At 47.7% G+C, this 24,599-nt stretch overlaps 1 protein-coding gene across 3 annotated transcripts in view; it reads right to left on the bottom strand.

Annotated features, from left to right (window-relative positions):
- The window catches only part of LOC139775342 (netrin receptor UNC5C), a 32,720-nt gene extending 8,495 nt beyond the window's left edge, over window positions 1–24,225 (bottom strand). The window contains exons 1-7 of one of the 3 annotated variants that reach the window (XM_071711266.1): window positions 23,716–24,225; window positions 13,928–14,167; window positions 3,468–3,881; window positions 2,559–2,840; window positions 1,828–1,995; window positions 1,111–1,143; window positions 400–564 (exon numbers count right to left, since the gene is read on the bottom strand). In XM_071711266.1, coding sequence (XP_071567367.1) covers window positions 400–564; window positions 1,111–1,143; window positions 1,828–1,995; window positions 2,559–2,840; window positions 3,468–3,881; window positions 13,928–14,009 — 1,144 coding nt within the window. In that variant the 5' untranslated portion in view covers window positions 14,010–14,167; window positions 23,716–24,225. The remainder of the gene's footprint in view (window positions 1–399; window positions 565–1,110; window positions 1,144–1,827; window positions 1,996–2,558; window positions 2,841–3,467; window positions 3,882–13,927; window positions 14,168–23,715) is intronic. The other 2 variants (XM_071711267.1, XM_071711268.1) reach the window with 2 other exon arrangements.
- Between the last annotated feature and the right edge of the window lie 374 nt (window positions 24,226–24,599).

Genomic DNA, 24,599 nt, shown 5'->3' with positions numbered 1-24,599 from the left:
GGTAAGTTGGATAATTAAAGGATTTCGATAGCACTGATAAAACTACTTTCGCGAAATGCCGTATGTCTGCTAGTTAACGCCATTTGTTTTATGTTGCAACTAAATCCACAATAGATTTGAGATTTTATCTTAGATCCTAAGAAATTTAAAATAACGATGTATGTATATTATCGCCTGTTTTAAAGAAAAAAAATTACAATCTTTTATTTCTTATAAAATTGTTGTGTTAACATTAAAAGAATTAAACAAAGATAATATTTATTTACTTTATGCGAAATGAGAAGTACATTACTATCGCAGTTTACGGAACGTGAATCACCGGAACTTTACGGTACATAAAAAGATCGCAACAGGCGAAAGACGCAATCAAGACATAGAAAAGTTCGCCGCTGGACTTACCGTTGCACATGCCGCCTGTGCAATTCGCCACGTTGATGTCCCTGCCTTGGCAAGATCGTCCACCGTGGCTGGGTGGCGGATCGTCGCACGATCTCCTCCTCGTGTGCGTACAGTCGCTCCCACACACCGACCATGCCGACCATCTGGACCATTGTCCGTCCACGGCTGGGAGTAAAAAGAACAAAATCGTGGCATCGTTTCGTTTCAGAGTCGTTAAGACGGTATCCGATCGACGTGTAGCGATAATAAAAAAAGTTCGACAGGACAAAACGGGCTCGTAACTCGGGCACGAATCCCCGCGGTATCGTTGGTGAGAGACCACACTTGTCAATTCGGTTACGTTTATTGCCGCTGTAACGGCTCTTATAACGACATTTATTTCCCTTATATATAATTGACTCGTATCGACAAGCTTTTCTTTAAAATCAGCACGCGTGAAGCGAAAAAGAAAAAAAAAGAGAAATCAGGAAGGTGACCAACTAAAGACGCGCCAAACCCGTTTACAATCGCTAATCCCTCGTTCCAAACCGGCTACTTTATTGGCACTTAAGCGCCATCGAATAAATAGCGCGGCGGCGCACTTGCCGGCGGTTTACTACGTTTTATTAAAACGCCCTTACACGCGGTCGCGGCAGTGCGGTCGTATGTGTCGCGGTTTAATTTTCGTTCCGGGCATGAGGGACATGATTCATGCACATGTGAAGGACTTACCCAGGGTGTTAGTGAATTCTTCCAAAGCCCCGGCTACTCCAAAGCGAGCGAGCGTTAAAGGGAATAAAAAAAGTGCGTGGTGAGTGCATTGACCAACGTCGAGTGCGAGCGTTTAACGTGTCTCTCGCGTGGAAACGACGAAAGAATATCGGATCGATCAATGTCTTAAACCGCCGATATAAAGCGGACGCCGACTTTCCTCGGGCATTATCCCCGTGAGCCTCGGTCATTTGCATGCAGTCTGCATATTCTTTACGAGGATAGCCACAGGTGCCTTTAAGATGTCGCAAACGTTTTGAAAGGTGAATACGATTTAAAAGACTTGACGGTATATTCCGAAGAGACTGTGTGCGGCACGTGCAATAGATACGCTCGACGGGGAAAGAGGACGCAGAGACGACAGAGGGGGGATCAGATCGTAAATCAAGCGGAGAGTCTTCTCTCTTCGGCATCAGTAATATCGTCTTGCGCGATGGCAAAATCCTACTCGTGTCTATCGTTTGACCGACACTAACCGAGAGAGGAAGGAGGAAGACACTATTTTCGCTTGCTTACAAGTTAAGTACCTTGAGCGACGTCGTCGTAGTAAGTTAGGACATAACAAAGAGATACACGAAGGTAGACAAGAAGATTCCTCGGTAGAGAGAAGAGTTTCTTCCTCGAAAATCTTACGCTCGCGCACGCGCGCGCGCGGATAATGAATTCAAGGGGACTCACCGGAGCAGCCCGAGTTGCAGTCCATCTTTTGCTGAGAGGGGCCGAGGCATGGCTGACCGCCGTTCATGGGTGCTGGATTCGTGCACGTTCTCGTCCTCTTCTGACCGCCTTTCGCGCATCGCGAGTGACATTCCGACCAGGACGACCAGGAAGACCAGCCACCGTTAACTAATTGAAATCAGTAAAAGTTTTTTTTTAATATAAAGAGAGAAACACAGATATAGTAAAGTCTAAAAGTTTCCTGCTCAAGGAAAGGTGAATTAAAAAAGTGATAAAATAAAACAACTATTTTTATTTTTCAGTTTTTAATTTTAAAAATAAAAAATAATGTTCGAAACTGAAGTCTGATTCGCATGGAAAAAAAATTATCGGTAGTAAAAAAGTGATTTCTGCAGTATTAAATTATTTTAAGAAAAAAAAAATTAAAAATATTTTGTAGTGATATAGGAAAATTAATTCATCGATCTAAAAAAATGTATTTAAATAAATAATAAAATGTATAATTGATTATATTTTTGGATAAAATAAAAATAAAAATTTTATTTTATCACCTTTTTTTATATGGAGTTGAAAACTTTTAGACCTTATTGTTGTAACGCTGAGAAATATATAATACATATAGCGAAGGTTATTTATATATATAATATAATATAATATAATATAATATAATATAATATAATTTATATATATATAATTTATAAAAAGGGAATCTTTGTTGATCGTGAACTTACCGTATACTGTTAAGCTAACTGGGTCGCTCAGTCGTTTCGCCGCGATATTTTCGGAAACGCAGGTGTAGTTCGCCTGATGGCTAAGTTTTGCTTGACCAATAAGAAGATGACCCTCGCTGGACACCAGAAGTGTGTCCGACTCGGTGTCCACAGGAATATTATTTCTTAACCAGTAAACTCTAGGCGGTGGTACTCCCACCGGAGGCAGGCACCTAAGTTCGGTACTTTGACCTGCTTCGACCGACACGGAGTACGGTGGCGATTCGAATTGCTTTTTCAGATCTGAAAGGAATAATTATACATCCTCGCTTTAATAAAAAAATAATAATAGGCTAAAATTAAAATTTAGGCGCATTATGAAATTTGGAAAAATTATAATATTTTTAATATTTGATATTGTCACTCTTGTTTTTATATTACACCGTGTCTTTCTATCTAAGCTTACTCAGCGATCTATACGTGGTGTTCTTCTATCTCCCCAAACACATTTTTATGTCTAGCTTTTGAGTTATGCAACTCTGAAATTGGCCAAGTGGTTCTGCCTTTAAATTGATTCTCTTGGAAACTCGGCGCTCATTGCGTTGTCGTCAATTAAGGGACAGAATTAAATAACGAGTTCGCTGGCAGGAGAATCAAGATAATTAAGAGAGAACAAAGGCAAACTGAGACGAAAAGTCGGCTGTCCCCAGAATTCTCGCGACGTTTATTTCAATCCTTTCTGATTCATATATCTTACCTACACCGAGAATAAGAACCGTTTCTGACAAAAAAAACAAGAGTATAATCTAACATTATAATTCGTCATTGCGGTTGTCTATCAGTTTAAAAATTTTACCGATAAGCTAATACTTTTAGAATCGCACTATAGACGATTATTGTATGCTAATATGATCTTATTTGTATACTCACAAGCGACGTCGATGGTTGCCGGCTGGCTTTTAATCTGTCCCGATCCAGACCAGGCGATGCACTCGCATTTGAATTTATCCTTGCCGAAGTACTCCTCGATGTGATCCCTCGTAACATTGAGCTCGCAGTCGACGATCCTCGTTCCCGTGTGGGGATCCACGAAATCCTGCTGCTGCGAATCCTCCGCCCTCACGTTATTACAACGGAAATAGATCTGCAGCGCGTGAGCGGCCTTGCAACGTAGAACGGCGGGCTTGTTCTTCACGACGAAGGAGTTTACGGGCTCCGTGAGGAAAACTGGTAAATGACCGCCGCCTTCGGAAATGAGTTCGGTATCGCTGGCTATCGTAGCCGAAGGCACGTCGTCGTCTTCCAAGAGATAAGAGTCCTCCTCCTCCGCAGCATCTTCACCTTCTGGCAAAAAGGGATAATTCAACTTTTTAGAAATTGTTGTTTGTTTTTTTATAGCCCTTTATAATCGCGCGTAATAATACTATAACTATTATTATATCGAAGACAGAAGTAACAACGATTTGTTCTTATATAGGGTGCAAATGAATTTCGTGGAAAGTCGCATGTTAATATGAACAATTAAGCGTGACACGTAATGGTGCCTATTACTAGGTAATAAATCGGATTGATCGCACTATTATTGCCGTCATAATGCCTCGTAATCAGCGAAAATCTGGCGACGCGGCAGAGTCAGCCGTCTACTGGTCTACACTCCAAATACGCCGTGACCGTAACTCACGGTTACCAGTTATTAATTCGATGATGATCGTTATTCATGCGGCGCGTTCTATCGGAGTCGTGAAAATTTTATATTTGCCTGTCAACAATGGTGTCCCTCCTGTAAATCCTGACGCCCGGGCCATTAATGCAGCGGCCGCTTCGCGCAGGCCGACTACAGGCGAACGAACGCCGGCTACGAACAATCGCGGTGCGCGCACTGCAGTAATGAATTTTCGGATTTACGCGGCGCACCGGTGCACAAGTCCGATGTATTTTCCGCCAACGAGTGGTTAGACCTTTATCCCCGTGCGACATTTGGCCGGGGGCCACAATTTCTATCGCGATAAACGCGCCACCCTATATCGTCGTCTGTCTCTCTCTCCTGCAGTCTGTGTGGAGAAGCTTAAAAAAATGCGCCGGAGTAATAAACTCCGTCTGCATTCCATTTTTTGCACACAGTGCTTGATTTGTCAACGTAAAGTCCGATATCGAGCGTATCGATACTGCCGCCGCGACATAAATATGAGGATGAAGAAATCAAGCGGCGCGCGTTAACACTAACGGGACACGAAACGCACTCGCATATTGTCTGTGTCGGAGTCGCCGGATTGTAACGGCGATACGAGATGAATGCACGCGATGTATCACGGGATCAATGCAGATGCGTGTATCGCCTTAGGATCGATCGCTTCAGCACGATAAGATGCACGAGAATAGCGTTATGAATAAAGTAACTAATATTATCGTCAAAACTCAGAAGAGGCAGTTGCCAATTGTGCACACTGAGAGAAAGGTGCTTGGTATTTGCGACTATAATTGTATAGTAAAATAATTATGGTTGAGGTTCTTATTTTTATAGTTATTATTGCTATAATATTAGCAAAAATAACTTTATATGCATAAATTTTTCAATTATGGTCATTTTCATCATATTTATAGTACGATTATTATAGTACTTACTATACGTAAATTATACAGGTTACAGTGTATAACCATGTATACAACAATAATGTAGAATTGAGTCAACTATAATTCGCATTGTTAAAATAACTATAAAAATAACTAAAAAGTATAGTGAAATTGTGATAACTGCAACTTTTCTTTCGCTCAGTCACTATTTAATCATAAATAGTAGTTTTAATTAGTGATGCACACAATTGGTAACCGCCTTTTCTCTGAGTTTTGACAATAACGTTGGTTGATTTGTCCTAACGTTTGTTCGTAAATGTTCGAAACGAATATCGCCGAGATAACGAAATCAAATAAACGCGTTAAAAAAATATATGACACTGTCCTTGAGGAAGGGGAAGGGGGAGGGATTACGACGTTGTTACAATGGAGTTGGCAATTGCCAAGGGTTGAATGGAACACAACGGCGCGGGCGGCGACGACGGTGCCGGCGGAGTCAGAACCGGAATTCGGTAACGCGCGACGCACTTGTACGAGACGCAAGTAAAATAGGATTTTCATCGGTTTCCGATAATTCGAGCAGATCGAATGGCCGATAGGACCCATCGAAATCATTCTACCCGGTTTCTCCTGATGGCGAATTCATCCATATGAATTCTCGTTAGCCGTTTGGGCGCATGCGGCCGGTTCGTTAACCGTTCCGAACATGAGTATGCATTCGTCCGGGATTTTATTGTACGGCACGGCACACGCGGTATTGCACGAAGGGTGAATGTATGGAAGTATCACGCGAGTCGTCGTATTGCCTGTCATACATCTTGTTTATTAACGTAACGTAACGTCGCATACAAGCCAAAGGGTTTGGCGTTTAATATATCGATGCGGAATAACTATCAGACTCCAATTGGAATTGTCGGTTCTATATTCCGAGGGGGTTTCTCTCTCCTAATTGCAGTTGCCTCGAGCGCGTTTATGGCCGAGCTCGTCTTGCGAATTGGACGCGGACGCTGTATAATTTGTAGCCACGATCTATTTGCACGGCGGACTAGCGGCGCGCCGATAGTGGCCTTTCCAGCGTATTGGATATATATACAAAGGAAAAGAGTGCACGCGATAACAAGACGTGGATTTAATCGAGCGACGTCACGCGATGCGCGGAAGTGGAACGAGCTGGAATGGGATTTTCATTGGTTCCCGATAATTCGAGCAGATCGGATTATCGATAGGAACGCGCTGAGCGAATCGATCTCTGTCTCTTTCGGCGCCAAATCGAATACGGCGTTGCGTCGTCGTTGGTCAGAGTCGACTCTCGTATGTATTTTTAATAGTTTTCAGCGACACGGTTAGTTCTTTTACGTTGTAGCGGCTCTCGGCCGGCTACCCAGCTACAAGATTTTTAAACGCCGAAAACAAGAACGCGAAGAGAGGGAATGCAAGCACGAAACAGAGACGACTTAATTGAGCCAGGTCACGCGACACACCGTAATGCCGAGTCAGTGACGGAAAAAAGTTCCGCCATCGGTTCTAGATAATTATTCCGAGCGGCCGCGTGGAATCTTGGGCATAATGAATATTCGATGACCGCGAGAGAGAGAGAGAGAGAGAGAGAAAGAGAGAGGGAGAGAGAGAGCGGAGAGAGCGTCACGATCATTATTCATTTTACACGCTCGTAGTCGGGCAACGTATGCGACTCGCCGGATTATGACGCGTACATACATATTTCGAATTGGTTCCGCAGTCAGTTCCGAAAGCCACATTTGCTTCGATCCATCGATTAATAACGGTACTATTGAAAAAAAAAAAAGAAAAAAAAATGTGTTTGCGACAATCGGGGCGAGAAGAGCCTAATCGGGGAGACGTCACGCGACACGCGCGTGCAATCGTGTCGGCCCGTCGATCGGAGAATTGTCATCGGTTTCCGATAATTCGGCGCCGATCGAATGGGGGCGATAGTGCCCGGATGGAAACGTTGTATCCGGTCTCATATCGTCGCCGAATCACCTGGTCGCGGCAGCAGCCAGCATGTGAGGCCTCCCTCCCCCCTCTCTCTTCCTCGTTAGCCACGGCGGACGAGCTAGTTAGTCGTGTCTCCGTTAGATACGCCTAGCAGGCAGGCAGGCAGGCAGACAACGACCGGACTACGTATACGTACACATGTGCAATGCGAACACGATGTGCATTCGCATCCTCGAACCCCACGTGGCTACTATGCGGGTTGACCACGTATCGCGTCGGGAGACGAGACAGAGACACGAGCCACTGTGCATTCATGTACGGTTTCACGGTACGTCCGCTCACACCGGGGTGAGAGACCACACATGACGCCTCTTAATTAACAAAAGGTACCTGCAACAGCAGCACCGAGAGAGCACCGTCGAGAGATCCTTGCTCGGTCGACGCTACGTTCGCAGAAGTGAGCGCGCGAGGTACGGTATATACAAGTACGGAGTGTATGGACAAGCAGCAACGAGAGATGCCGCATACGAAACGAAGAGAGACGGATTAAGGAAGATACAAGGGGTTCCTTGTTCCTTGTTTCTCACGTCACGTGCCTTGTTATTTTAGCCGGCGAATCGAGCACCTACCACTGACTACCACCACCACCACTGTCGTCGCCGCCGCCGTCGTTTCGTGGCCGCGGCAACATTGACCCAACGACTTGTTCCTTCCTTCCCTGAATTTCGTGCGCGCGCGGAACTGTCGAATAATGATACGAATAAGAGAACAGCGAAATTCGAATCGACACGCGAAAATAACGTTCGAAGGTCTTTCAATAAAATCCTATCGAATCAAGTGTCTCACCCTCCTTAGGAACGATGCGAAAGGTGCGAGAAGACGGGATCCCTTCGGGGTGACAGTTTCTAAAATCGGATTAGCCCGAAGTCGCGTCGCGGTATACGACCCAGTTGTAGAGTAAATATTTTGAATGGCTTTCGAGAGAGCGTGAGCTGACAATAAGATCCAAAAGTCGTATTGGATCGTATTGAATTTTCCACGCGATCTATCGTTCGCGTACGGGCGAAGAGCCCGTTTCCGGTTCGAACATGTTGCGGATGTGCTCTGTGTATGTCGTCACGTGACAATAGAGGACGGCGCCTAGCCAGGTCGGGGTCACTATTGTATTCCAGGCCGTTCACAGATCACGACCTCCGGGTGCCTAAATAATGTGAGTCAAGTTCCGCGCTCGTCGAGACTTTGTTGAACCGTCATTCAGACTAACGAGAGACACGGCGACGAGCGGGGTCTCGGTGCGATTCTTTTATCGATCGGTATCGCACGAGAGCTCGCGTGCGCGCGCGCGCGCGCGTGGGACACGGTCCAACGCAGATGGAGATCTGCTACGACCTAAAAGAGAAGTTGATGGAGATCGTGATTCTGATACTTCGCTCCGGCGACGAGATCGTCGACGAGATGACACTGTGTGGCACGGATTAAAGTATTCCGACTGATCCGGATTGGCCGATACATCTTAATCCCGGTTAGAGGGAGATTGCTTATCGCGCGTATCACTTTTGCACGTGTGTGAAAGTGGCACATGTTGCTGATAGGATTTTGGTGGAACAGGCGTACAAGCCCTTGCTTCAAGCTCGAACTTTACGCGCGTTTGCTCGAATTCGAGTTGATTTGCCCTCGATTTAATTTCACTCGAATCTTCTTTTTCCAAAATTTTCGCAAAAAGTTCACGAAATGTTGGAAGGTCGGGGGATACAATTTTTTGTGAGAGAGTAATCGAATATAGCCCGAAGCGTAACGTACGCATGGCGGCGTGTGCGTCGACGGCGGCTAAATGAATTAAAGAGCTCGAAAATGCATGAGCAGCGAGGGCGAGAGTGGCGCAAAGAGTGGAAAATGGAGGGTGATGATGCGTATTACACGACTCGATTGCGGCACCGCTACGTTAAGGCGCGTAATTAAGCGAATAACAGAATCAGATACGACTGTTCGCGTGTTACCCCCCGCGGTGGCCTCTTGGAGAGTGTATTGATAACAGCGAGAGGTCGAATCGCATACGTCATGCCGATATAATTCTTCGATACTTTCTCGCGCGTATATTCTTTTGTAGTTCCAGGCCATTAAGGTTGAATGAAAATTCGCGCTCACGGCGTAACATTATCAGACTCATCACTAAAGTTATATATCGAACGCGCGTCCCGTAACGATCTGCAATTCCGCAACGAAATTGCATTCAAGTGAACCGTTCCGTTTTGTCCGAAATAAAAGCGCGATGAAGCATAAAGGGCCGAGATAAGATGAGTCTCATAAATTGGATCTGATATCGCCAAGGATTTTTATTTTGCACAGTGTGAACTACAACTGTAATGACACACGAGCTTATTAAACAAGAAAATCTACTTGTACATTTTACCACTTCGCTTACAAATAAAGGCAAGAGTTGCGATATTAAACCAACGAAGATAAGTTTCGAAACTCTTACATTTCTCTTCAGCTCTTGCCTCTCAGATCTTTTTACATCATTTGTATTACAAATTTATAATTAATTGAAGATAATCAAGAATCGTGCGCTATAATCTCACAAAAAGAAACCAGAACTTCATCGCGCGAAATCACGACTTGGAAGAACATAAACCGATCGGCCGATATTTCACGATCGCCGTTCCCTCGCATATTCGCGGGGTACCGCTCGGTCCCCTCTGTTCGCCGATATTCTCCCCGATTTCAACAATAATTGTGCTTGCGCAACTCCGGGCCTCCTTGGCCGGCACGGTGCGGCGGCCCGCTCGTTTGATTTACGATAATTAAAGCTGACCTGACCTTTCGTCGCAGCCGAGAGGAACGCGCGACTCCCTGGTCGGCGGCCGCGGTACCGATGAGAGACTGCGAGATATTAAAAAGACTCTCTCCCCCCTTCCGCGTCCTCATTCCCAATCGCCGTTCCTTTTTTTCCTCTCTCTCTCTCCTTCTCTCTCCCCTGCCTCATCGGTAAGAAACGCTCTTTCCGAGACTGGCCGCGAGACGAGACAGCCTGGTGGAACCAACCGGGTAATTGCACGATCCAGCGAGCGCGCAGCTTTTGCATTTTTGCCCGTGGCGATTTCGCGAGACCAGATCTCGGCTTCCACCTTGTGCGACCGCAGAGCTACGTTCCTGATCGTCGGGTTATATCGCGAACGGTAATCGCGATTTACTTATGATACTTATCAAAGCAGGGGAGGATGATGGTTGCGGCCGGTCGGCCGGCGCGGCGTGAGTAGCGGATCCTTTCGAGCCTCCGCGGTGCACCATTCGCGGGGCTTCTATTATCCTCTCCCGACGTGTAAGCGCCGCGCTGTGATCGAGGATAACGAATCTGATCGTGAAAGCGATGATATAACGCCCGGCGATTTATAGCATGATCATCTCGTGAGGTATGATTAGAAACGCCGTCTCCGTTGCTGTTGCTGGTACACAGCCGATTCGTCACGGTTCGCGTAATTGACTGTACCGCGCGCGATTAAGGAAGCTCATTTCGAGGCGCACGATGGGACAATTCTTTTTCGAAAGATATCTCGATCCGTTACAATCCGGCGAAACTCGCCGAGATCATCCTTATTGGGGGTCATAAAAACGTCGATCATAGGAATCAATTCTGCCGTTCGTTGCATTCTCGCATCGCAGCTGTGTGAGCAAGGTTCCCCTTCACGCTTACGCGCATCGTACTTATTAAGCTCCGGTATAAATCACGAGGCAACTCCGAGCGCGCACGAATTAACGATCAATTTCTCCGCATAATCCCGCGTCGCGGAACATAAATTTTCGGCCGAGGCACGCGCGACGCTATCGGTTTCATAAATTTAATACTCGCACACGGAGAGAGAGAGAGCGGGACGCGAGGAGAGCCTCGCTCTCACGGGCGAGAGAGACCGAGTTGCCCGGGCTTGCGGGCAGGATTTGCGCGAGAAGGTGGTGTGGTGTCCGTCCGGTGAAATGCGTCGTAAAAAAGATCCCGCTCTGTCTCGCGCGAGCTGAATATCTTCCCGACGTGAAATTCGGGCGGCGTCAGTCGCGAGATAACGAGCGCGGTTGAAAAATTGAACGTCACCACCGCGCGCGAGGCGGTGGAAACCGGCGCGCGGTGGTGTGTGTAGCCGGTTGCCGCTACCGTGTTTGGCGGTGACCAAAACGTGAGAACGCGGAGTCGCTGGAGCAGGACCTCCTCCTGCAGGCGCACCGTTAATTATTAACGCGGCTAATATTTTTCTCGTTGCGGCGCGGCGCGGCGCGGCGGCAGCGCCAGGCCAGTCAAGACAGCGAAATTATGACGCGATATCACGTCGCGATAAATCGTCGGGGTAATTATTCACATGGGTGCACGAGTGTGCGTGCGTGCGTGCGTGCATATAATACATCGCGCTCTCGCCCGGCAAGTTACACCGTAGGAGAATGGCCGGCCTGCGAGTGAGCGGGAATAGGCGCCGTTTGTATGCGCCACTTTCCGCCTGACGACGATGACGACGGCGACGTCGTCGACGACGTGGATTCTTAGTTGAGGTAGAGCTGTGTAGAGTGACCGATCGCTGCGGAGCGCATTCGACAGCGGTGATAGGCGCCACGAGAGCGTGTAACTCTCGCTGGAATTATTACGAGGTCAGAGGCCATAATTGTTATTTATCAGCCGCCCGACGCGGCTAAGTATATTGCCATTATGGCTTGTTTCCCGCGTAACGATGATAATAATGAGAGCGGCAATTATCTCCGAGTTACACGCGATGACTTGGTGAATAGATCGCAATCTTTTTTCATATGCTTGAAAGGTGCAGCAGTCGCGCCTGTGTCATTACGCCGGGGTATTCTATACACCAATATAGCGCTTCGTTATATCTCATTTAAGTAACGTAACCTGCAATAAAGCCTTTTGGTGCGACGGATAAAATGTATACGTTAGCCTTCACGCGAGGAAACACGGTTTGTAGTGATTTCAACCGCGTTACTATATCCGCATTGTCTCGTGAAAACGTGCTTGTTGAAGATAATTGTTACTTATCCGGCAGACATGCGTGAGAAATGGAAAGCACACTTTGCGAGCACGTGTACTGACGTACATGAGATATGATTTCTTGCATCGGTGACCGTGCGAAGAATACGACGAGACGCCGCGCCGCCGCCGCCGCGCCGCGCGCCGCTTCGCCGTGTAGCTTCCATCACGAGGATGCGCGCCAGAATGGGAATTATTTATCTGCCCCGTGCACCGCAAGAAAAATGAGTAAAGGAGGAGACGGCGTGTGTATGCGTATGCCGTGTATGCGCGCTATGCCGCGATTTCTATTGTACAGCACGTACCTAGGGGAATGGAAAACGAATGTTTTCAAGCCGGCGCCGTTTGTTCCCGTCTCGATGTGTGCGCGCGCGTGGGCTACGCGCGTTTCATACGGGATAATAAGGTTCGCAAGTTGCGCGTGTGTGTGTATGTGTGCGCCAAGATTATATAGTTAGATCTTAAAGGAAGATGGTTAGCAAGTCATAATTGTATCCTCGTTTCGCCCTAGCGTCAAATCATACACATCCGTTTTTCGAGACTGCCCGATTACCGGGAAAACAGTTACACGCTACACGAGCCCAACAAAACGCTCGCGAAGATAAGCGACGCTGTGATTACTTTGCGGGAGAGCGGAATTTGGACAATGTGTGAAAAAGATGTGTCGACGGAAGAATATGGAAGATGGATCACTGGCTCGCGTTTGTTTTAGGACGGCGACGTCGCGGACGATACTTTTGTCCCGAGTTAACAGAGATTGATTGTCGCGCGCCCTTTTTACGTTAACGCTCGCGCGCATTGGGCGCACGGAGACGACCGGAGTATCCGCGTCGTCGCGGTAGATACAATCCGTCGTTAACGTGAACGACGATGACGATGATACGTCAGCGGCGCTAATTAGTTAGCCGCGGTGTCCCTCCGAGGGAGGAGAAGATTGAAGAAAGAACGGCGCGGCGCGGCGGGCGGGAATTTCCACGTAGTCCAGGAGGTCGCTTAAAAGTAGCTCCGGGGGAGCGTAATCCATCATCGAAAGCGGGCTGGTGTAATGTAACCGGCCAGTTATACCGACGACTAATCAGTCAGGCTGCCTCGCCGTATAATTAGCAGTCTCTCGGTCTCTTTCTCGCGGCGGATACTCTTGCGTATGTCTGTAACGCGAACGCGTTCGCTCGTATAACTACAATACTCGACCTCCCTTCCTGCAGCTCGTAAAAAGTATGCCTTGGTAAAAAGTATGTTTTGGTTTCCCGTCCGCGATCGTTAGCGAAATATTCGAGTCACGGTATATTACGTCTCATCTCGAGCATCGTGGTCCAGAGCATCAACTAGGTGATATTTTCAAGTAGCTGGTCACCGTTTGTGTGGATTTGATTAAAAACACGGTACAAGACGTAGCTATATATATATCGGCCGCGAAACGAGAGAACCATGCGTGAAACATGTCGACAAGTGCTGAGAGCGAGTAAGAATCTCGGGCAAATTAATGCGATCAGCGATCGTTCCATCAACACGTAACGATATAATATAATTTACAACATAACAGTAATTTCTCTCGCGCAAAACGGGTGCCCGCAGAAGAACTCGCGCGTAAAGTGGTACTCGCGCGTCGCGTTTGGCGCGAGTACCTCGAGTGAGGGTACTCAGGCCCGCGCGGCTCGGCTCTTCGAATCCACGAGGGATGAGAGGTCATTATGGGCTCGGCACGAGTTAAATGGCGAACTTAACGATCTTCCACGAGATTCTCTCTTTCTCGATTGTCTCGGGCGCGGCCTTGCCGCCCGAAGCTTTACGACGCAACGGCGACGGAGCCGGAGCTTTTACTCCCGGCGCGGACATTTTTATTTACCTTCGCCGGACGTGAAGGGACGCACCACTCCGGGTAGGATGACGCAAAATAACAGGAACAGCGAGCAAAATTTCGGCCTCATCGCGTATCACCGGATCACCGCGGTCCAATCATTCGTTCATCTCTCGCACGTGGTGTAAAGGAGGTAAAGAAGACCGGATCGGAGTCACACTTAAATACCGTCACTCGACGTCACTCGACACGACACTGGCCACTCGTCGGCTTGATACGAGCCCGCACCTGTAACATAAACGGAGAAGAACGCTTGATTACAACATTGTTATCATCTTGTTTTAGTTAAAATAATCTAGAAAGTAAATCCTTCGCAGACACGGATAAAGTATAATAAATGAAATATCTGCTACGTTTAGCGGATATTTCGAGAAATACGATAAAGCAACCTATTTCGTTGCTATACGTACGCGATATGGAAGGCTACTCTTCAAAATAGAAATTCTCTCTCGCACGCAACCGGGGTAAAGAAGTATCGAGGTGAAACGGGTTTAACGTCGGTCAGGTCGCCGCCACGGCGTTGTGTTTCTACCGGAAAGCGTAAAAGACGGTTAGGAAAGTCGAGAGTGCCACTTACGACATAGCTGGCAGCCCTTGCCATTTAAATATTCCAGCGGCGGCAGACACTTTCCCGCACGCGAAATTTCCTTCGCGGCGCCTTCATTTTCAGTCGTTGCTACCGTCGTGAAAGGAACGTAAGGAAAGCCAAGGCGCAGGGATAGGGAGAGCGTAATTTTCCCCCGTGGTTCGATGGCTCCCTCGAACGCGAAACTGCTGTTTCTTCGGAGGGGGGGGGGGGGGAGAGGATTCCGATCGATAACCGTCGGAATTAATTATTAAACGCGATTCGTCTACTGGAGAAATACGGTTCCTCCTCGGGATTATCAATATATTCCGCTGGATTCAAAATCTCACGGAACTTGAGGCGTTTGTGCCACGAGCCGACTTTGCGCGTAACGGGATTCAGAGTTTACTTTTAAATGCCGGAGAAACACGTTGTATTAGCGATGAAGTTTTAGCAACGTATTTCATTGCACGTGTAAACCTATGTTTCTATTTAAATAATAACGCGGTATTACGCGAGAGTTATTTTCGCTTATCGATCGATACTTTAAACTTTCCAGCGAGATGCTTAAAATTCACGCGATATGTGCATATCATGCAACGAAATTCGCGCAGAAACGTATGATCGCGAACACGCTTAGCGTGCGTATATGCAAAGCTTGTTAGTACCAAGTTGTTACACGATCCCGCCGAGTCGGTTAGTTGAAACGCGACTAAGGGATCGTTTATCAATGTCGTTCGTCAAGGTCTTTCGCTAGATGTTGTCGATTACATCTGTAAGTGCTGTTGTACAGCAGCTTTCTCGTGAGCAAACGCAATGGAATAAAAGTAGAATGGTGGTGAAATTTAGTACGTTGCGAAAAAAAAAAGTACAAAGCAGTCTTTTCAAGTTCCGTGCTCACGTTACCAAGCTTTGCTCCGGAAATAATCCGCGATAACAAAATTTAATTGTCATTCGCAGCGATATTTTATGAAATAATTAAGTTAAGGTTATGTAATATTATTTTTAATATGTACGTGGCATGCGATCTCCGTATATTATTTCAGTACTGTAACTTTTTCATGCTGGGAGATTTATGGTTTTTAAAGAATTTTTGCGCAAACAAATATCTTATTTTTTATTCATACGAAATTCAATCTGCTTATCGTTTTCGTGTTTTCCGTCAACAGAATAGGTTCTCGAAAATCGATGAAGCCGCTGGCGCAACATCGCCGCGAATCGTGTACACGAGAGTATACAGGTCGAAAATGCTCTCGAAGATTCATGACGCGGAATAATCCAGCGAAGGTCTACGCAACACGCGCATTATGTGGCCACGGTATCGCGGTACCCTACACAAATTTCCCATCTCGGGCTCGTCCTAATCCTGCGGGACGAGAACTCAATTTATAAACGCGTACGGTATTATCCATTCAAAAGGTTTAAAACACTCGACGGGGACCGTGCATTGCACGCGCGACGGCCACATGGCATTTCACACTGCAATTGACACGAATCCGCTTGTCCCCGGACTCCATTTGGTCGGAAAAAACCAGCCAGAAAAGCCGACTATCGTTCCCTTTCTTCCTTTCGTTGTATTTATTTAGGTGAACCGTAACGCGTCTTGTGGCGCAATGTGGGCGCATTGTCGGCGTCACGACTAAAGCGAGCGAAGATGATACTCTTTTTCCTAACAAGTAGAAGACGAGAGCACGATACGAGAGCGGTCTTTGAGTCTTCGCGATGCATCTCGAGTATCGTATGACAACAGGTAGAGCGACCGGACTGGACCTAGCCAAAAGGATTCAGCTACCGGTTCTTGACGCGATTCATCTTTCTCGATTCAGAAGGGTCAGGAACTGTACAAATTTATTATACGGTCACACCTTTGAGAAATTTTTGATGGAGGTGAATGATACCGTATGCTTGTGGGAAAAAGATGGCTCGGGTAGGGTAGACGCGGTTATAAATTTTATATTTAGTCAGACGCTCCAGTCTAATATTCGCTGGCGATAAACGAGGATTATCTTGCCGGATTAGGGGAACGTCCGGTGGATATAAATTCCAACGTCTTAATGGTCGGTAATTTAATGAACGAATTTTTTTGTTCAGTACTAAGGTATTAGAGTACGCTTCACGCGGATTTTGCTTTCTGCATTTTTCTTACTTCTATTTATTCTGTTTACATTCCGCAGAACGCGTCGAATTTAACCCTTAAAGGCTATATGGTCCTTATATGGATCTCGCATATGGACCTTTGATCGCGTATAAAACTGCGTCTAATCAACTGAATCTTAAATAATTATATATGAAATAGGGGTAGAAAAGACTGAAGAATGTAATAGGATTAGAAAAATTGGCAATAATTAATATTAAATTGTACAAAAACGTCAATTTTTAAAGTTTTAAATGGTTGAGACTTAAGATGTAGCCTTTAAGGGTTAACGCAGTTTCCGCAGAACATCGTATACATCACGAACGTGTGAAACTAATCCGCGAAAACCACGCGAACATTCCTCAAGGATGTACCGACAACCGCAAGGGATTCCTTTGGAACACGCGTCGAGCCTCAGGTATCATCCAGAACTCGGTTTCTCCCGAAGGCCGACTATTCCTTCTTCGGCCCGTTTCTCTCCATTTTTCGTCTCTCTCTCTCTCCCTCTCTCTCTCTCTTTCTCGCTTCTCGGTAACGTAATCCGAGAAGATTACGGAGCGAAATAAACATGTCAACCTCCCCCGCGGCGCGGCGCGGCGCAGCGGCCGCGGGGATGTGGGTTCGCAGCGTCTTTATAGACCGCACGTAGAGGATATCGCCTTTCTTTTCCTCGGCCGCGCGCGCTGCCTCTTCCTTGGTCTTTGCCTCGTGCTCACATACGTCGTCTTCCCTCCACAACGTTCGCTCGTTGGCGACGTAGATTCCTCTCGGATATCGGTCCTTCTCTCGCCGGCTGTTATTTAGCCAACGGGCAGATGCGTCTAGGCAGGTTCACACGAACTCGATCGGTCACGAGTCCTATCTGCCTACGATCTGGATCCTCCTCAATCAAGGATAGATAATCGCGGTTTTTTCTTTCTATCAGATCGATCGCATCGGCTCGCACGTTTCTTTTTCCCTCCGTATATAGATATAAATATCGTTCTTGTCTGAGAAAAAGAGGAGGAACGAGATGTCGAGAGCGAGATGATTCACTCCGCCGACTCCGCGCGAGTGGAAACCTGCGATTTCGTGGAGAACCTGTACAAATACGTGACTACCTGCGGCAGGAGGATTCGATTTATAGTTGTATTCTTTGAGGCGCATCATGCTTAAAAGCGTTTGCATTGTCGGGAAAGATGTTTGCAGATGTTCGAAGACGTGTCGATGTGGTTATCGATTTCTAGTGGTTATTAATGGTCTATAACGGGACGAATTCTCCTTCCGCCGCGCCGGTGTTCATACGACTAGGAAAGTATATATATAAGAACTTCTTTTCCACGATATCAATATTCCGTCGACGTACTTAGTGACCTCTTCACTTTTGCGATATGCTATCGGATTACGAGAGAAAATTATTTCCCCGCGCTTTTGTACACACGGCATTTCAATCGTAATGCACGACGGTGAGACCTTTTACTCAGGAGATCGCGATACACGACATAAATTATCTGTTCGTGAGTATCAAGGATACTATCTCGCGCGTTCAGCGTCGCTCCTCGCGTAGCGAAGTAAAACTCCGGCGCGGCGCGTGCTTCGACTTCCAACTATAAAGTAAGCGTAATAACTCGAGAGATCAAAGGGAGTCTCGCGCGAGAGGGGTTTAAAAGAGTGCAACCCGTAAAATCAAGCGTCGCGGTATCCATGGACTTACCTCTCCGCGACTACTTCTCGCGCGAGGCAGAAGCGCGAGGAAACGAGCGCGCGGCGAGCAACGATGTCACGATTCCGGGTATCCGGGATACAAAGGACCTTTACAACTTCCACAACGGGAGCGGATCAAAGGATCTGGTTCGCGGCTAAAGAGTTTCCCGATCCACGCTTGGCAGTCCGCGGCCTCTACCTTTCGAGGGCATTCCGAAAATCGGGCACCGCCACGGTGTGATTTTAGAGCGAAAAGGATGAAAAGCCTCGACGTCTCGTCGCGTCACGTCGCGTCGCGTCGCGTCGCGTCGCGTCGCGTCGCGTCAGCTTCGCTCGCTCGACCAAACACCGAAATACACCTTCCCTTTGCTCTTTGATCGTTTCATCGCCCGCGCACAGAGCGGCGGCTATGTAACGCGGCTACACGGCTCCTTTGCGCGTAGTCATCTCGCAAACAGGAACGCCAAGAAGGGCGGCAGCAACCAGCTGAAAATATACCCGCGCGGAGACGATCGCACGCGCGCGCGCATGTTTCCCTAGTCTCGATGGAGGATCAAACGTTCCTGCCCTGGCTTTTGGTCGACAACGCGAGGCGAGCGCGCCGCGCCTGGAAGTTATTTCGACGTTTTTGCATGAATATAAAGTACAATGCGACTACGATCGCCTCGGGCGGGATCTCCTTCAGCTCGCCGCGATGCGGAGCTATGCACACGATACGACGGAGCCGGGAGATACGAGGAAACGAGGACGACGCGCCGTTCACCTCGACCGCGCATATATCGGCGGACGTAAACGAGAAGCTCTCTCGCGCCGCGCCGCGGCGAGCGTATGAGGATTTTTCAGACGTTCGGCGCCTTCGGGTATTACGATGTGTAAAAAACGATGGAATATTCCCTCTCTCTCGGGCCAGTAAAGTTCCTCGATTTTATCTGCGCGCCGCTAAGAAATCCCGCGTGAGGTAAAAGTTCGTCGGAAACGGCGCGCGGTTGTTTACGGCGGATGTTCCGTGAGGTTTTTCGCGTCGCGCGTGACTTTTCCGTCGTCTCCCGCGCAACCTCTGCGGTAAGGTATAAGGGTACTGGTAGAAACTCTTCGGGCTCTCTTTGTCTGGAGATCCTGGAGCTATTAAAATTTCACAGACATAGCAGCTACCGTTAAAACGGCATTTTTATTTCAGTATTTTCTATCCTCGCAGTTTTATTGCATCGATACTTCGAGCTTCGGGGAGATAAAAGCGTTTCGCCATCACAAATTTATTTGAATGAAATGAAGTCGCTCGTTTCTTTATTATCCTCATTTTGCCTCTTTCCTCCATACACATTCATTCTTCAGATTATCCCTCCGTCGTTATCGATCAATCAATAATTCTTTAAAGTGCTTATAACGTCTGCCCATCTGCTGTTCAATCGGTAATCTTACTCATCGCTTTTCGATTTGTATCGAGCCGTGTTCTCCGACCAGATTACGCCGTTAGTCGAACCAGTGGGCCCTTGAAGATCGATCGTCCGATCGATCGGCCGGCGCGATCGGCACCGAAGACACGATCGTTTCGCCACCGCGCCGAAATTCGTCGACGCGTGAATATATTTTTCGCACGCGGACACCGGGCTCTCTTTGGCTCCGCTTTTGTGTACGCCCGTCCGAAGCAGGTAGGCACTTCGTGTTCTCACGGAGGCCCCGAAAGAATCGGCCGCCGCAGATGCGGCTCTGCGCGTGCCAGGTGGGCCCCTTTTCGATGACGCGGGTCCTCTCGAGCCAATGCAACAACGGCGTTGTTCCCTGCGCGAGGGGGTTCCGATCGAAACCGCGATACATGGCGCTCTGCGTGGCGGTGCGGCCCGGGCTTCGTCGATCTTGACGGCGAGATAAGGCGGGACCGTACCGAGTTTTTAATGGCCGAAGCACGGAAAGCGCGGGGTACGATCGTCGGCTGGCCGCCGCGCCGGTTCACGCACTCCCAGCACGTACATGCAGACTTCCTGTCTTCCTCGACCGGCGATCTTCTTCACCGGGGCTACGTGTAACGTATCGTCGTACGGCGAGAACGGAAGTTCGAGAAATGAGCGCGTCGCGGGGGTGAGAAGTACTCGAGACGCCGATGACGGCGACGCAAAATGATAGACGTCCGCGTAAAATCGTCGGACCCGACACGAACGTGACCAATGCGCACGAATGTGTAACCTTCCGCGAATAATATCGCGTGTGAATGGCGTATTAACCCGTCAGGAGTATCGGGCCGCGGCCCGCCGCCCGGCTTCTACACGGATCCCGTGGAGATTCGAGAGTGTAGGTCCCGCGTAATAGTTTCACTCCAGAATATTTCGACGTGATATTTTTATTCATGATGGGTGGGGAGAGAATTTCAACGAACGCATTATAAAGCGCGCGCGCGCGCACACGGCAATGGAGCTGAAATTGCACGTTGAGAGGGAGCGGGAGAAGCGATATAAGCTCTTGTATGAATTGGCTTCTGAAATTCACCGGTCGATACGTGAAATTTATTGTAAAAAATAACAGCGCTCTAATTTTAATTAATTATTATTTAATTGGCTATTGAGATTGAAAAGTAGATACACACAATTTGTGTTTGTACGCCTCGTTCATGAAGCATTCACGCCATACAGCGTTTATTTACCATCAAGATTCATCAAGTTCTTTTTCTACGGGAAAGTGCTATTATAATTACAATTTGTTGCCCTCAGCTGTTGCCTGGAAAATCCACTGAGCGTCTTGTAAGAAACGCAGACCGTTCCGGTGTATAATTATTTTTCCTCTGTTGCACGAAGAAAAGCGGAAGTTAAAAGCGCGGCTAGCGTCGATAGCGGAACCGACACCGACGAGGAAGGCAACGTTGGTTGAAAGGCAAACTCCTGTCGGTGACGGGGGGAACATTCAAAGAAGCGCGGCGCGCGTGTCACGCTCGCTCGGTGTATTTACAGAAAGCGACTAATGTAGTAAAATCAGAAATAAAGGGATCCGCCGACATAACGCGCCTCGCGCGCGTTCCACTTCATTATTCTCGAGAACCCTTTTCCACGCGGTACACGGTTCCGCGTCATGACGATCATCGCCGTGAGTTAGTCGCTTAATAAAGTCTCCAATGAAGTCAAACGAGATCCCTCATTTTCAATCGCGCCGAACACCACTGCACCGGCGTGGTCGATCGAAATGTTTAGTCAGCCGCCGTATAGTCTGTTTCTCTCGTAATCGTTTCGAAACCACTCGATCTTCCGTATCGCGCTTCGAAGTTATTTATAACGGCGGAATCATGCGTCACCGGATTGCTCCAGATCGAGCATTTATCGATCCATCGATTCTAGTTGCACGGTGAATTTTTGTGATGCGATAGAAATCGCGAAGCGCTTTCTATTCTCTCTTCCTTCGTATCTCTTTTACGTATATATATTATCGCGAAATTTATATGCGCGCGGTCTAATTAGTTAACGTTCCCACCGTGAACAGTACGCGAAAATATTTCAATGGGCATGACTCCGCGAAATGGAATAAAGCCGTAATTATACAGCGCCACTGATATAATTAATACATTTTACCGTCGCAATTTAAAGAGATAGCATGTTATTAATTAACGAACGTTCGACGAACGCGCGCGCAATGATATATCGAGCGTTTTCTATCCCAGATGATTTACTCGTGTCACAGAGACGCGAGATCTTTACGAGCGATCGTGAGCTCGTGAGTGTCACGACTAAAGATTCACAGTCAATAAATGCCGTATAAAGTTGGAAACGTAATGTTATCGATTTGTTCGAGATAATGCCGTCCTTTCAGCGTCGTTTCCCTCGTTATAACCGCGCAAACGTACTGATCTATCGCTGACGATAGATATGATCGTCCTACCGGAATACCGTTGAAGGGGCTGTAATTGAATCGACCATTTTGCAAATCACCGTCGACAATCCAGCCAATCTAACGATGTAATAGCGCCGCTTTATCGGGAATCGACATTGCGCGCACGTATGGATATCTGGTAATCTCCAGACCTTCGGAGATCTTCCCCCCTCTTATGATGTATACGTTTCGCGTATTTCCGAGTAAATATGGGGTAGGTAGCGGTACGAGTGCAATTTTAAAGCTTTCGGGTAAAAGATGCAGGCATGTATCCGGCGTAAATCGTCGGCAACTTACTGCTCGCCATTAAGAGTCCTGGCCGAAGAACGTGCTCCTGTATATGTTATCCTAGTAAGTGCCCTCGAGTACTTGTAAATCTTTATTCGACGCATATGGGAGGATATTTTACGATTACGCGAATACTCGCGCGCATGTTCCTCGTAGTTACCGTAGTCGCCCGGGAGCCATTTATTGACATGTACGATTACATTTTATTTACGCGCGAAGCTTGACTCCGCGCTTATGACTTTATCCAATAAAACTGAAATGGATTTAGAATAATCCGTAAACGTTCCGCGTACATATTTCGTTTCCTCGGCGAAGTCTCACACGCCGCGGGCATAAAGGAGGAATATAAACATAGCTCCGATGAAGCAACAAGTAATAGCGTATATCGCCGAGTTAATGCCGTCTCGTGTAATTTTTCCAACGACTTCATTCATTTAATGCGCAGACCTGTAATATAAGCGTACTTTAGCCTGCCAGACCAACGGCAGGCTGTGCATGCGGTCGAAGATTATAGCCGTTCCGCGCAAATCCGGTAGTTGATATCGGAAAGTGATCATCGAGTCGCGGCGCATCGGTAACAACCGGTATTTTGGAACAAGCCGCACAGGGGGAAGGAAGGCGGCGTCTCGTCGAGCACAAGTTTACGATACGTGAGTTTTTAACAGGCTCTCCCGGAGACATTTGGAACGCGTCCATGTGGCCCAGCAGGAGCGCAGGGGTTAAATGTTAACGTCCGTCTTTCGATTCGGTCCCTAGCGGGCTTTTGAAAATGTGCAGCCACCGGAATCAATCGGGAATATTCCCAGTCCCTCGAGAGAGCGTGTAATGAATTATCTCGATTAGTTATCTGAAACGTCACGACCGACCTCCAGCATTGAAACATCTTGATTGTGAGAAATGTATAAATTTCTATTGTTTGTAAAATACAATATTTTACAAGTTGCTGGAGAGGTATTATTTTAGTTTTCTTTATATTGAATCGATATTAAAGTTGTTACGATCTCTCCGATTACAAAATCGGAGCAATATGTCTTTTGCTGTTTTGTTAATCCATTTCGCAGTTTTGTGAAGTAATTTGCGTCATCATCCATATGCAGCAGGATTTTACGAGCGAAAATTCTACCACATTTCTGCCCGCGTCTCGGGTAAAGGCGCTACTTTGCATACGTTATCGGGACACATTTCCTGGGTCGACGCGGTACAAGAAAAATCCGGCTGCACGACGCATTACGCAACTTAACGTCGGATATCACTTACTCGTGAAGCCAATCAGCGAACCGTGGTTATCCATAAACCGGCTGGCACTTTAACCCCACTGCACTGACACTGGCGTTATCATCATCGTTGCAAGTTCGTTACACCGCGCGCCGTAACGTCATTTTTTTAGTCCCGGCCGCCACGACCATCGAGAGATACGTATTCGTTCGCCGATCTAGAGCGAGAAACTATTTCACATCGATCCCCGCATCACGTATCCGACGCTGACAGCGCATAAAGAGCACACCGATTTCCCTCCGTCACCGGGAATCTATCCGCACCGTTCAAAAATATTGGAGCCCGAGTTCGTCGTAGTTCGAAACGTTAAAAACCTCTCCCCACAGGTACGAATTGTGAAAAACGTCGCTTTCACCCCTCGTGTATGTTTCACGGGTACGGTACGGTGCACGCGCACGTCCCAATATATACGAGGGTACGCGTTTCGGGATTAGCCGTTAAGAGCGGATAAACACCAGGAGCCCCAGCACGCGCGGCTCATGTCGGCCAACTGACTCGTAGAGCAGAAACCTCGGGGCCCTTCGCCTCTCGGGCGCCGGTGCTGGGCGAACGTGGTGGTAATGGTGGTGGAGGTTGTTCGACGGTGGTGGAGGCATATCGGCGGTAGTGGTAGTGGCGGTGGTGGTGAACGGCGATGGTGGTGGTGGCGGTAGTAGTAACGGCGGAGGCGAAACCGGTGATGGTGTAGGTGCCGGTGGAGGCGGAGAGGCAGCTAAGAGGAGAGGAGTGGGCTGGTGGGAGAGCGTGAATGCCGTTTCTGCAGTCGTTCCTGTACACGCGGATGCTGTGGAGTACCGTCCGAACTGCCGCACGAGACGGACCTCTCCGTGTACAGAGAGATGGCCGCAGACATGGTCAAATATTCA

This window comes from Temnothorax nylanderi, unplaced genomic scaffold, assembly GCF_030848795.1.
Source record: "Temnothorax nylanderi isolate EJ_2023f unplaced genomic scaffold, tnyl_v1.0 TNYL_tig0097_pilon, whole genome shotgun sequence".
In the NCBI taxonomy this organism is placed as follows: domain Eukaryota; kingdom Metazoa; phylum Arthropoda; class Insecta; order Hymenoptera; family Formicidae; genus Temnothorax; species Temnothorax nylanderi.
The sequence above is the reverse complement of the archived record's forward strand: the minus strand, read 5'-3'. Positions and strand labels throughout refer to the sequence as shown.